Here is a 12,824-nt window from a genome sequence, read left to right as displayed (position 1 = left end):
GAATATTTTTTCAAAACAAGGTCCTGTCTTTCTGACTTGCTTTTGTTAACTGTAGAAGTCCTATGACTGCCTTAAGACAAAAGCAGCAACAGACAGTTGCAGAATAATACAATGTCATTTGTAAAGTCATTTGGAGTTATCAGTTAAGCCCTTTGCTGTTTTTAATTAGATCTCTGGCATGGAGGTTCAGGGAACATAGAGCAAACAGAGTTAATATGAAAGTCCTTTCCAATGCATGTATACATTTCATCTCATGTTGGAAGTTCTGTACTTTAAGAGGAGTAGGGACACTGAAAACAAATATTAAAAAAAAAAAGGAAGCACTTACAGAGTAGGGGTCAATATTCAACTTCTAACAGCAATAAATAACACCCAGAACAGCAGCTTGGTTTGCTGGGTTTTTTTTAAGTTTAATAAAAATTCTTAATCCCAATGACATGAAATGGCACTGGCATTACAAAGAAGGATATAACTAGATTTTTATAGTTAATTCTTATGTTCTTCTTCCAGGGTTTGAACTGGATGGAAAATTAAACAGATCAGATTTCTGAGATATGTTAAGGAGGAAATGGGGCAAAACGAACATTAGTGAAAGTAAATGAACATTAACATTTCCATTAAATGCAGTGTTTCTGGTGCTTAGCGTAAGTCTTAAGAACTACCCTAAAAACACTGCAAGCATAATGGAGAAAAGCACCCCTTTCATTTTCAGTGGACCTCTTTTAGGACCAAGTCAGGCATATCTGGTGTTGGGTGGGAGGAATTAAACATTTCTTCTGGACTTTGTGCAGTCTTTTCTTGAGGTATTCTTAGGTCACCCTAAGTAATTTTTCAAAATGAGAACTTTTTCCTCTTCCTGCATGAGTCAGATGGGATAAATTAGAACTATAAAACTCTAGTTTTCCTGTCACTAGTAGTATTCATTGCTGAGTTGTATGAGATTTACAGATGTTTTACTTGTTTGTTTTTTTAATGAAATCTTTCACTAAAAGTATATGGAGGATGGTGTGCTGGGATAACAAAATTTTCTGCCAAAATGTGGACATAAGAATAAATACTGAAACTTAGAAACTCTTCAATCATATATGGGAAAAGTATGGTTCGAATATTTTGTTACTGTGATTAATTTTTACTGAAAATATATTCTCAGTTTTAAGTTTTTGCATGTTTATTTGCATTTTTTAAAATTTTGTTTAAAATAAATTGCCGTGAGTTTATGAACTTAAAAAATTGAATGTGAGAGAAAAGGAGCACTTTTGAGGTACCTACGTTCTCATTACAACAACAACAACAACAACAACAAAAAAAGCAGAGGAGCGCTGAGGAAAACTGTTTCTGTTACTGTCCTGTCAAGGCATATATGTGCCATGATAAGTATGCCTGCATGTAAAAAAGGACAGTTAAATATACAGGCCAGTTTCTGCTCCCAAGTGAACACTTCACAAATAACCAAATAATTTTCTTAAGTTGGAGAGCTGAATGATGTGGTTCAGACATAGATAAGGATGGATTGTCTCTGTATAGAAATGACAGGACATCCAAGCTCAGTATCTCCTAGTGCTAAAAGATAAAAAATGAGAATATTCTGCTTTCCTTTGAAATATAATTTGAGATCTTATATAGTGCTTTCCAGGAATAATTACTATCCTACCTTATTTAAAGGAGAATGTACAAGTTTACAGTGGAATGCTATATTTTGTGCTGTGATATGGAGTCAAAATGTCATTCTTCAGATACATGAAATTTCTATATACAGGAAAGATATTTTAATTTTCTAGTGTGGATGGAATGATGCTAACTAACTTACAGGAGCAGATTACTTCAGGGCTGTTGGTAGGTAGCCTTAGGATCTTATCTCCTGTCACCTTACCAAACTGCACAGAGCAGCATGCTATCTAATGATCATTTGACCTAGTGAAATAGTAGTGATTTGACATCACTTGTGTTTATGCTTTCCCAGCTGCTACTTGGGTTCATCCATCTCTGACCAATCTCTGCTGGTTGGGTCTAACAGAAATTAGTCCTAGTAAGCTTACTTCAGAATCTCTCAAAAAGCTTTGAAACAGTTTTTCAGTAACCCAGCTTGCAATTTCAGAGTAGATGACAGCATAATAGGATGGCAGCAAAATTTATGATGACACAGACAGCAGCAAAGTTTACTGATGCTCATTTAAACTGATATGCCTAACTTATTTATGGCTTTACCACTTGTGAGCAATGTGGTAATCCCAAATGCATGGAAATTAATTTTCATATTGTATTTTCTCACTAACTATTTTTCCTGTGCATGTATTAAATTTTTTATATCAATATTTTCATGTATCAAGCTTACTCTCTTACTGGAACTAAAATTAAAATATGTAGAGCTTCTTTGTCCAGAATAATTGAAAAGTGTAATTTTAAAGAAAAAAAAGGCTAATGAGGTTAGAATAACAAACTCAGGCTTTGTATCAAGTGTCAATTCCTAAAAGTAAGAATAATTCACGGTAAAATTATGTAACATGAATTGTGTCATGGAAAAGGCCTATTACTTAAACAATTTGTCTCTGTAGAATTTGCTGCTGAAGACAGTCTTGCAATAGTTACTGTATGCTGCAGAGAAAGTTGACAAGATGATCTAATAGTTTTTCTAACCTCTAGTGTGGTCCTTTGCCTGAAAAGGCAAGTTACGCTATTTTTAGAAGTTAGCTGCTTTCATAGTTGCCAGCAATCTAGGCAGCGATTTCCACTACCATGTGATTGTTAAGTTCTACAAATCTGCATTTCTCTTTTGAATTTTAGATACCATTCCAGGGAGACAGTGCATGTCCTCCTGCTTCTTTCTTCTTAGACAGTTTGCCAATGTCCTGATTTACCTCAACTCAGTCAAGGTTAGTATTATTATTTAGTATTGGTAGTAGTACTCTAATGCATGTAATCACTACTTACGGAATTAGACTGTAGTGTGTGAGACACTATGTAAACATAAAAAGATACAGAAACACAACAGTAACAACAAAACACAGGAATGACAGTGGGACATAACTGGTCAGTACAGCAAATGGATCAAAAAGTAAAGCAGCAGTTTATAAGATAGCATTGTGCAGCATGGTGGGCATGATGGTCTCATCACACTTGCAATTTAGCCATTATCAGGCTTTCTGGTGGCATCACAGAAGATGAGGAAGATAATTAAAGGAAGACAATGAAAAAATTTGTGGATATTTATGGAGTGGGCAGCATGGAAGAAAAAACCCAAATGTTCTCTTAAGATTTATCAAATGAGTGATGGAGATTAGTGTCACTGGTTAATAACTGGGAGCAACATTTTAATGAACAAGAGTGTGTAAGGAAGATAGGACACGAAGGACTCTGAAAGTAATAACGCTTATATTTTACAGGGAAAGCAGTCACTGTGAAGGGCTAAGATAGGGCAGTATTACCAAAGCAATAAGCTAAGAATATTATTTTTGCAGAAGTAATCTGAGTGGTACCCTGCAGGCAATGTTGCATTTTTCAAAGTAAGAGAAGGAGTTTGCAGTTACCATAATGCAGCATTATCAGATCACCAGTATTCAATGGATAAAATGGGTACAACTTACAGATATCCAGTTACAAGTCAGATGTGAGGAAAAAGAGAGAGGCTGGAGTGTGATTATAGGGTGAAGTGATTGTAGTCTTGTTCCAGTGATTTGAAACTAGAGTTGTAAGAACTCTATATTTGGTAGGAAGAGGAATGAGAATCTAAAAAGAAATTATTAGGGAGATACACGAGATGAGCACAGTTACAGTGTTCTAAGGAGGGTGAGATCTAAAGAAAAACGTGTAGTTGTAATGGCGCCAAAAGCAGCTGATGGGTGACAAATGATGAAGGTGTAGTGTTTTTAAACTTCTTCTGGAAAGAGGTTATTGAAGAAATCCCAAGTGGCTGCAGGCACTGGAATGGCTCCACTGTAGTGGAACGAAGAGACACTCCACCACCACCACCACTCCAAATTGGAGTGTGTGTGTAATTGAAGAAAAGGAGAGCTGGAAACTAAGTGTGAGATTTGTTTTGCCTAACTTGAGCCATCTAAAAGTCAGATTTCTAGTTATAACTGATCATCCGGTCTCAGTCTATAGCCAACAGAGGCAGGTGGTAATTTCCAGAGGAGAATTCATCCTATGAATTTCTTATACTTATCTTAGAATGGAATGAGTCATCCCATAGAAATGCCCAGCTCTTTCCATTTCCTTTAAAAAGTTCTTAAACAACTAGTTCTAACCTGAAAAGGTTAAAGTTAAATGCGATTACTCACCACCTCCAAGGTATGTGGGAAAGCTTACAAATGAGAGAGGGAGAACAGTAGCATCTGGGGAGGCAAATGGAGTTGTCATTGATATTGGAAAGTAAGACTAGTGTTTGTAAAGGAAAGAGCCAGAAATGAACAAGGCACTAAACAGAAATTAAGAGGGTGAAAGTGAGCAATAGAGTGATCAGAGGATAGGTCAGAGTCATGAGGCAAGAGAAGCCCTACAGGGAAGGGGATTAGGTGAGACAATTCTGTGTCTGTGAGGGTATAAAGGAAAGTGTTGTAGGAAGGGTTGGAAAAAAAATATGAAGGGAAAAGGAAGAGCACAGAATAGCCGGTGTCATTTTGTAAGATGTTAGTAAGAGCCCATGCAGGGGGAAATATAGGTGAGGGATAGGTCTAATGTTTAAAAACTGCCAGGAGGGAGGCAGAAATAGTGACAGGTACAGGTATGCAAGCCTTCAATCCTGCTATATTTATCAGCTAGAAGAAGGAGCATTCTTACCTTGTTGGATTTGGGAGAAACAATTTTATTATGTGTGCATAGGAGAGGGGAAGGGTTATCTGACTGTTTGTTTGGATGTTTTGTCTTAAAATCGTAGCTGTTTTGCTTGAAGTATGCAGAACTACTGTTGCACATTATAACATATGTAAGTGGATCTCAGCTTGCAAACTGGACTTGTCCACATATACATGCCTTTGGCATCAGTAGCCATATATCTGTTTTGATGTGACCCTTATTTAGGCAAAGGTAAGACTTTTTTTTTTTTAAATATTCCCTCGGTTTTCACAGTTGTAATGTGAATGCATTTATAAGGGCGAAACAAAATATTAAGCCAAGTAAAGAAAATTCAGTATGAAAAAAGATTCATGCCTTTCATTGCACAGTGGTCTACTCTTACTTGAAATACTGGCCAGTACCCCCCTCAAATGCAGAAAGAAACATGAATCAGACCATAATTAGAAATTGAAATATTGTCTTAAGAGATTTAGAAGATATCATTTGCTATAGAGGGAAGTTAAGAAAATAAAATGATACAAAATGAGGATTAGAATAAACAAGTTAGATATGAAAACTCCATTTGTATTAGGAGAGGCTGAAGACACGATACAGCTTGCTGGAATTGCAGCAAATTCACAATGTCTTTTCCAAGAAAATGCATTTTGTCCCTCTCAAAACACAGTTGGTTTATGGAATTCATTGTCATAGTTCAAAGTAGGGTTGAGGTTGCAAGTTTGGAAGGTTTTATAGATTGTATCTAGCAAGTTGCAAAATTATCAAGCTTAAGTAAAATATGTATTTGTTAAATTCTTGAAGGGAATCATAAATACTGGTAATTGGAGACATAATACGGTTGATAATTAGCAAGGACTAAGGACAAAAGTTTTCAGTATACTACCACTTTCCTTGCATGGTCCTTTTGAAGTAGTTGATCATTCTCATCATTTTTTAGCTGCTACTAGCCAGTGCTCAGATTTACTTAGGTCATTCCCCTTCTCTTCAGGTCACAGGAATGCAAACAATTCTTCCTGTACCATGTTACAGGCAAGGTTTAGGTGGCTTTACAGTCACCTTTGTGTTTCATTCACAGGAATAAACTTCAGTAGAATCTCTGCAGCTCTTTAAGTGGAGCTGTGCACTTTGTGAAGATTGTTTGCAGGATATTCTCTCAGGAAACACCACCTTTGTCCATGATTGATTAAAACTGCTTTAGGCATGAGAATGTCTCAAAGGACACCTTATTATAAATGTGTTGCCAGCTGCCCTGGGGGTGACATTATAACACTGAGGATCAACTGACAAGACAAGCTAATTCAGGCTCAGCAGAGTTCTGGCCACAAGGAATGCTTCATTGTTCAACTGGGTATCTAGGCATCTCGTTAAAATGGACATCACTCGGAGCACAGTCAGTTTTATGAAAAGATTGAAGACTGCTAAAAAGACCACAAAGGAGTGAAGTCCAGTACATATAATGTGGTTTAAAAAAAAAAAAGAAAAAAAGAGGAGGAGGAAACAAAACATCTAGCTGCTGTGAAAGTGTTGCACTATCAGCAGCACTAGTTCGTTTCTACTCGTTTTGTTTTTGCAGCAGGTCTGGTCTCTAGCACTAATACAACCAGGATAGAATGACACAGGTTTTTAGTTTGGTTGCTGACAGAGTTTCTTTTCTGTTTTAATTAAAAAATACAGTGGAGCCTATTGGAACAGAAGAAACTATTCATGCAGTAAAACTAGCATCTTGCTCACCAGCTTTGCTTTACTTGGGACTTGTGCTGATTCACACGAAACTATCACTGAGGAAGAATACAGTAAAGTGTTGTAATTCTCATATGGTGAAACCAGTTAGTTCACCCTAAGGGTACTGAAATGTTTTCACAAACTGAGCTTAAGATTGACCCAATTGGTTCATCCTCATGCTTTCACATAGCTGAATATATCTGCCAGCTTTTGGACCCTAACAGACTATTTGGGTGAAACCTAGACATCCGGCAAATGGTGGCAACCCCCCACCTCTCCTCTCAAAGCACTAGCTTGATGTATGTGGGTGGGCTGGATCAGTACCCTTTGTTGACTGGCTGCGACAGGGAAGAGAAGAGGTTCCTCAAGTGTCCCTACGTCATGAAAGAAGATAGCACTGCGAAAGGGTTTTGCCCCTTGCTTCCCATATCTTTTGTACAGTCCCAATGATGCTTTTTACCTCCTCCTTACTCTAATGAGGGAACAAAACAAAAGTTTGATCTCCCTACACAAGTTCTGTTTCTTTTATAGATGTTATATAAGGAAAAACATTTCTTCCTCTACACACCTTGCTATTTTGCACCCAGGAAGGCTTTTCTTGCAGTAACTATAGTGGATAAACCACCCTGCTTCTTGCCACACTCTTTCATAAGCACTGCACCTCCCCTGGGCAGGGATCCTCAATCCCATCCACGCTTGTAGCTGTGATATTGTGTTCCACCTTACCTCTACCAGGTCTACCGGTGCAGCAGTGTGGGACAGTGCTGAATGCAGAACACACCCAGCTGACTTTTGGTCATCTGAGTTATACTTCAGTCTGGGCATCTGACCATGATCAAATCTAAGCTATTTGGGTCAAACCTAAACGTCGGGCTAACCTGTACCTAGAGTTATATTTCCTGCTTTGGCCCGTGCAGCTTTTCAGAAAAGATACAGCTAGATCAACCTCATCTGTCATTAACCAGGTGTATCCAGTCTAATATTATGGGAGACAAAAACTTAGTGTTGCACTTCAGATAGAGAAGGGTGCCTGTAAGCAAGGCTTGAGCTACAGCGCAGTATTGTGGCTCCACCTCCATCATGTGATCCAGTGTGTCAGACTAGCATCTGTCACATAACCAGATCCACAGGATCTCTTGTTGAACCTTGAAAAGTCTTGAAAAAACAAACTGTTCATCTCCTTAAGCCATTAGGGAGTCAACTGCCTATTTACCACCCTAGTGGTGAAATAAGTGCTTGGGAGGTGAAAGAGACCATGGCAGCACAGCGTGTCTTCACATGCCCAAAGTGAAAATTATACCCACAAAAGCTGCCACAGCAATTTTGAGCTTGGAGCATTCTCCAGATCTCTCATGGTTACCACTGTGGAATGTTCCAGCTGTGTTTGTAGTCACGAATGTAGGATGGAAAGCCAGTCCATAATTTTCTACCCACTGTTTATAAATGCTGTATGTTCATAATGTGGGTTTTTCTTTTTCCTTCCCATTGTCTTGATATAGTCTGACTCAGATTTGGGGGGGGGGGGTATTTTTAATGTTGTTATACTGTTATACCATAGGAGGAGGGGTTTTTGTTTCATTTATTTGGGTTTTGTCTGTGTGGCTTATTTTCCAGAGTTACTTCTACAATGATGACACTTTTAACTTCAACTACGCCCAAGCCAAAGCTGCCATGGGCAATTTTAGTGAGGCTGAAGAGGTATGTATTTACTTTCTTTCAAAAACAACAATGGAAATATTTCCCACGTACTCCCCTCTTTCCTTCCTTTTCTCCTTCCAGATCTTCACATTAGTTGAAAATAAGCAGGTTGTGCGGAACATCCTCTTCCCCTTAGAGGAACTGAAACTCTCAGTGAACACTATTCAGAAAAGATTATCTTGCTAATCTTGTAATGTGAGGTATATGGGGAAATCATGCTGCTTGTCCTGCATCACAAGAGTGCTTGCAGCTATCTCTAATTGATCAAAGAATGCCCTCTTAATCAGATTTCCTACGCTTTGGGATCCCAGGCAGTCTTATTGTTCAGACTGACTAGGGCATGCTAAGTAAAAGACACTGAATAGTTAAGAGCTTCTAGGTGTCCCTAGAAATTTGTGTTTAAAAAAAAAAATTCTTCCTCTGGGAGATGTGGGAGGAAAAGAGGAAGTACTTGCTATCTTATTCAGCAGCATCCAGATGCAGCTGGAAGAGATTAACTTCTACACACAGCATTTTTTGTGTCTATGTGCTGTAGAAACTTAATTACAACTAAAATATGCAAAAGCAAATAGCTATTATGAAGATGGAAGCAACATTTTCCACAAGACTAGAAAGAAGACAAGCCAGAAAAAAAACCCAACCACGTAGTCTAAAGTGAATCATATAGGTTTGCTTGGTTTGGGTGGGGTTTGTTTGGTTTTCCTGTCTTTCTAACTATTTAACTCTTCAGGTTCCTCCACAACAGAGCCCTCCTAGGGTTTTGGGGGGAGGGCATTGTTTTGTTTGGGCTTTTTTCCCCCCAGCAGCCACCTCCTTAATTTCTGTGACCTGAAATTGCATCTCTCTAAGAAAAATATCCAAGACTGTCAGGCAAAATGGATATATATTTCAATTCACTTACCTTAATTTAGTTAGCCTGATGAAAATTCAGGTGAGTATCTTTTAAAACTATGCTAGCAGGCTATGCTGATTCCTGAGACTTTATAAAAATGATAATGCTATAAGTAAGCTTTAGCTGCAGCCAGGCAACAGAGAAACACAAAGGTGTGAACTGCTGTTAATCCACATTTTTTCCTCTTATGTTCTTACAAATGATTCTATATAAACTTGTGTTATGTAGGTGATGTATTTAAACAACAGAATTATGTAATTAAATTGATTAGTCTGACCTAATGTCTGATCTTTGATTGTGATGACACTTTCATATAAAGATCACCCTTCCCCAGTGTCTCATAGACTTGTAAAATATCTCCACATGTAGCACTTATTAAGTTATTTAAAAGCTTACCTACCTGGACATAATGAAATAAAACCTTTGATAAAATGCTACTTACAGTGATAATGCTTTCTTTTTATTTCTTCCCTTTTACCCCTTCCCTCCCCCCCCCCAAATCAGGGGATCAGCAATGTCTAACCAATAAAAATGTCAGTAATCTGTGGAACTTGCTGTTCCAGTACATACATCTGCTCCTATAAAGGTATTTTGAGTTTTGCCAGTAGCATCCTAGTATAGTTACAAATAGACATGCAGAGAGGCATAAACAGCTTTTTTCTGTGAGCAAAGCCAGAGTACATTTTAAAATGTATAACTTCCCCCCACGCATCCCTTTAGATGTAGAATGTAATAAACCTGTAATAAACCTGTATTTGTACAGTAAGTTACAAAAGACAAATGTTTTGCCTCAGAACCTTACTGAAACTAAAATGGTTAGAAATGACTTATTGCTGACCTGGAATGATCTCTGACATGTATGGGGAGGAAAGGCTCATATATATGTGAAACTTCTGGTATTTCAAGAAGATGCTAATGTAATTGCTTACATTGCTTTCTAAACAAACACATTCCAAATAACTTTTCCCACAGGCCCAGTGTTCCTTTGTGCTGTTTGTGTTGCATGGCCGCCCATTGGCACTTGTTCAGAGCAGGCCACACCTTCCGCACAGCTTGGCGTTTTGAAGCTGCAGAAGTCCCTTGATAAGCATGGCACTGTTTGAATCCCCCACCTACCCAACACGGATACCCCTACACTGCACTTACATACCTTAGCTTTTCTCATGAAGCAGTTGTTCGTGTGGCTTAAGCCTTAACTGCATGTTGAAACGAGGCAGGTCTGCCTTCTGTTTGTTTAAAAGTACATGCATGTATAATCTTTTATCTTCCTTCTTCCTGCAGGTGTTCCTTTTGATCCAGAGTGAGAAGATAAAGAATGATTTTGTTTACCTTAGCTGGCTAGCTCGCTGCTGTGAGTCACTTTACTCTCAACATTGCAGAATACAGATCCTCCTCTATTGCATCAATCTTGGCAATCCACTTTCCTAATTGAATTTAATGTTGTAGGTTGATTCAGGACTATGAAAGTGAAAAGCTGATTGCACTAGTTATAGCGTGGGTGGTTATTGCACCTTTCATACATCTGGCTTTAGTAAGCAATTACTGCTTCAGTGCAATGCTGTTATAGTTCTGTCACTGCAGCTTTGTCCTAACCAGTGAACCTTTTTCTTCTCAATTGTCTACTCAGTTGCTTGAGTGAATATTTTCTGTCTTAAAAGACTGAGTTACAACTCTGAAACATTCAGAATAAAACACAAAATAGAAGCATCCATACTGGGTCAGGCCCAAGGGTCTGTCTACCTCCAAGAGTAGCCAATGTCAGATGCCTAGGGAAGAGAAGAATCAGGCAAGCATATGTGGTATTTTTCTTCCTACCACATTACTCATCATGTTGTTCAAACTCCTGTGCCTGGGGGATGTCCTTTATAATCTCCAGCATGTTTTTTCTTCCAAAAACTTTTCCATTCTTCCCTTGAACCCATAAAACTCCTGCTATGTTTCATATCCTATAGCAAATTTTACTTAGTTTTTCTGAACCAGTTTTTAAAACATTGCAGAGTACACCACAGAACAGATGTAGCTACAGTGCCACATGCAAAATAGTACAGAGGTGGGCTTTTCTAATGACTCAAGTCTGAGACTCCCTAGGCTAATTTGTTTTCCTTACAGTGGCTCAATACAAAAATGTTCTCTTCTCAAACAATTTTCAGTAGTTGCACTTGGAATGTAAATATGTATGTTTTGGGACATTATGCCCTATTGCAGATGTATCGCAGATGTGGTCAAGATCTCTAACATCTTCCCAGACAGACACATCACACCTATGGATGCTTATCTATGACTCTATTTTAGGACATGCCAGTTTATTTCCTTTTTCATTAAGCTGCAGTATCTTCTTGTGTTTGAGTGTTTTATATGTGAATGTTTTATGTGATTTTTTTTTTTTGATGGGAGAACTCCCATTGCAAAGGAAATTCATGGTTTGTCTGTGGACAGTGTTCATCCCTTTGATTCCATGCTATAATAGTTCTTTGACATACATCTGGGGATGCAGAACTCTTTGAAGGTGCTACTTATTATACAAGAAGTAGAATTAACACCATGTTATCAATTAAAAATTTTCTACCTCTTTCATAGGAGTTACTAGTTATTCTTGAGTGTGCCTTTTGCCATTCTGAATTCCTGTTGAAGTTCCAGTAAAGCTGCTGTATTCTTCTGTGTCTGTCTTAAAATTTTGATTTTTCATTCCCAAACAGCTGCTAGAATTCTTTGCAAAAACAACTGTTCAGTGATGAATATAGTTATCTTTTCATGTCAAGTATGTAAATTGCTATTAGAGCCTTCTGGATAAAAGCTGCTGTAGAAATTACAAAGCATTATAATACATTCATGTCAGAGAATGATTATGTATTGAATCGTAAACGATTCGATGCTGAAATATTTCCAAAGGGCAGAAAGTACCAGAGATGCATCTTTTTTGGATGCTAGACAGTATTTTTTTGTTTAATATAATTGTACTATTTATACCAAATTCTTCTTGAAGAGAAGGTAAAAAAACATTGAATTAGCATAGTATTCCATTTGCTAAATAGATGGGTTGGTATTTGGAAATTAAGACCTTGCTGTTGGCCACTGTGTATGGTATCTGGAGCTGATGAAAGAAAAATCCGATTTGGTGTCTTGCTGCCTCCTAAATGAGAAGTGACCATAAATCCTGTGATTTGGTGTTACGTGTTTATTTTTGATGATTGCCACCCATTCTACCTGCAACATATGTATTGGCAAAGTGGGCACAGATACAATAAGCTAAACAGTCCCTCTTTGGAAAGAGCACAAGAGTGGTCCATGTGTGAACAGCCAGCTACTCTCTGAGTAGCTGGTAAGACTTGAAAAATAAAGGAATACTTAATTTCATTTTCTTTTCTCACAGTACTTGAATGAGTCTGTAATTACCAATATCAACCTCAGATTCAACAGAATGGGTTCCTATTTCCAGAAAATCAAATTTTAGAACTCATAGTGTTCAAACACCCTAGCAGAATTTCCACTAGCTGACAGGGAAGATTCAGATTCTTTTATTTCTAATTGTGTGTAGCAGTGATGTTTAAAGTTAAAGGCCAATGAAAAATTCTAGTCATACAGGCAAATTTAAAACCAGCACAAAATCTCGGGAATTTAGAAACATTTTTCCTAGTAGATGCATAATGACAAGTTTTATTATTCTCAGAGGGGCTTTGCTTCCCACCCCCACCCCACTGCCCCACCTTTCAGTTTGTTATGAATC

At 37.9% G+C, this 12,824-nt stretch overlaps 1 protein-coding gene across 8 annotated transcripts in view; it reads left to right on the top strand.

The window, feature by feature from the left end:
• IFT56 (intraflagellar transport 56) overlaps nucleotides 1-12,824 on the top strand; it is a 55,759-nt gene that overhangs the window by 28,545 nt on the left and 14,390 nt on the right. For 7 of the 8 annotated variants that reach the window (XM_069773658.1, XM_069773657.1, XM_069773656.1 and 4 more), the window contains exons 13-15: nucleotides 2,782-2,870; nucleotides 8,125-8,208; nucleotides 10,382-10,451. In XM_069773658.1, coding sequence (XP_069629759.1) covers nucleotides 2,782-2,870; nucleotides 8,125-8,208; nucleotides 10,382-10,451 — 243 coding nt within the window. The remainder of the gene's footprint in view (nucleotides 1-2,781; nucleotides 2,871-8,124; nucleotides 8,209-10,381; nucleotides 10,452-12,824) is intronic. The other variant, XM_069773659.1, reaches the window with a different exon arrangement.

Source organism: Haliaeetus albicilla, chromosome 28, assembly GCF_947461875.1.
Source record: "Haliaeetus albicilla chromosome 28, bHalAlb1.1, whole genome shotgun sequence".
Taxonomy (NCBI): Eukaryota; Metazoa; Chordata; class Aves; order Accipitriformes; family Accipitridae; genus Haliaeetus; species Haliaeetus albicilla.
This window is presented reverse-complemented; position numbering and strand designations above follow the sequence as displayed.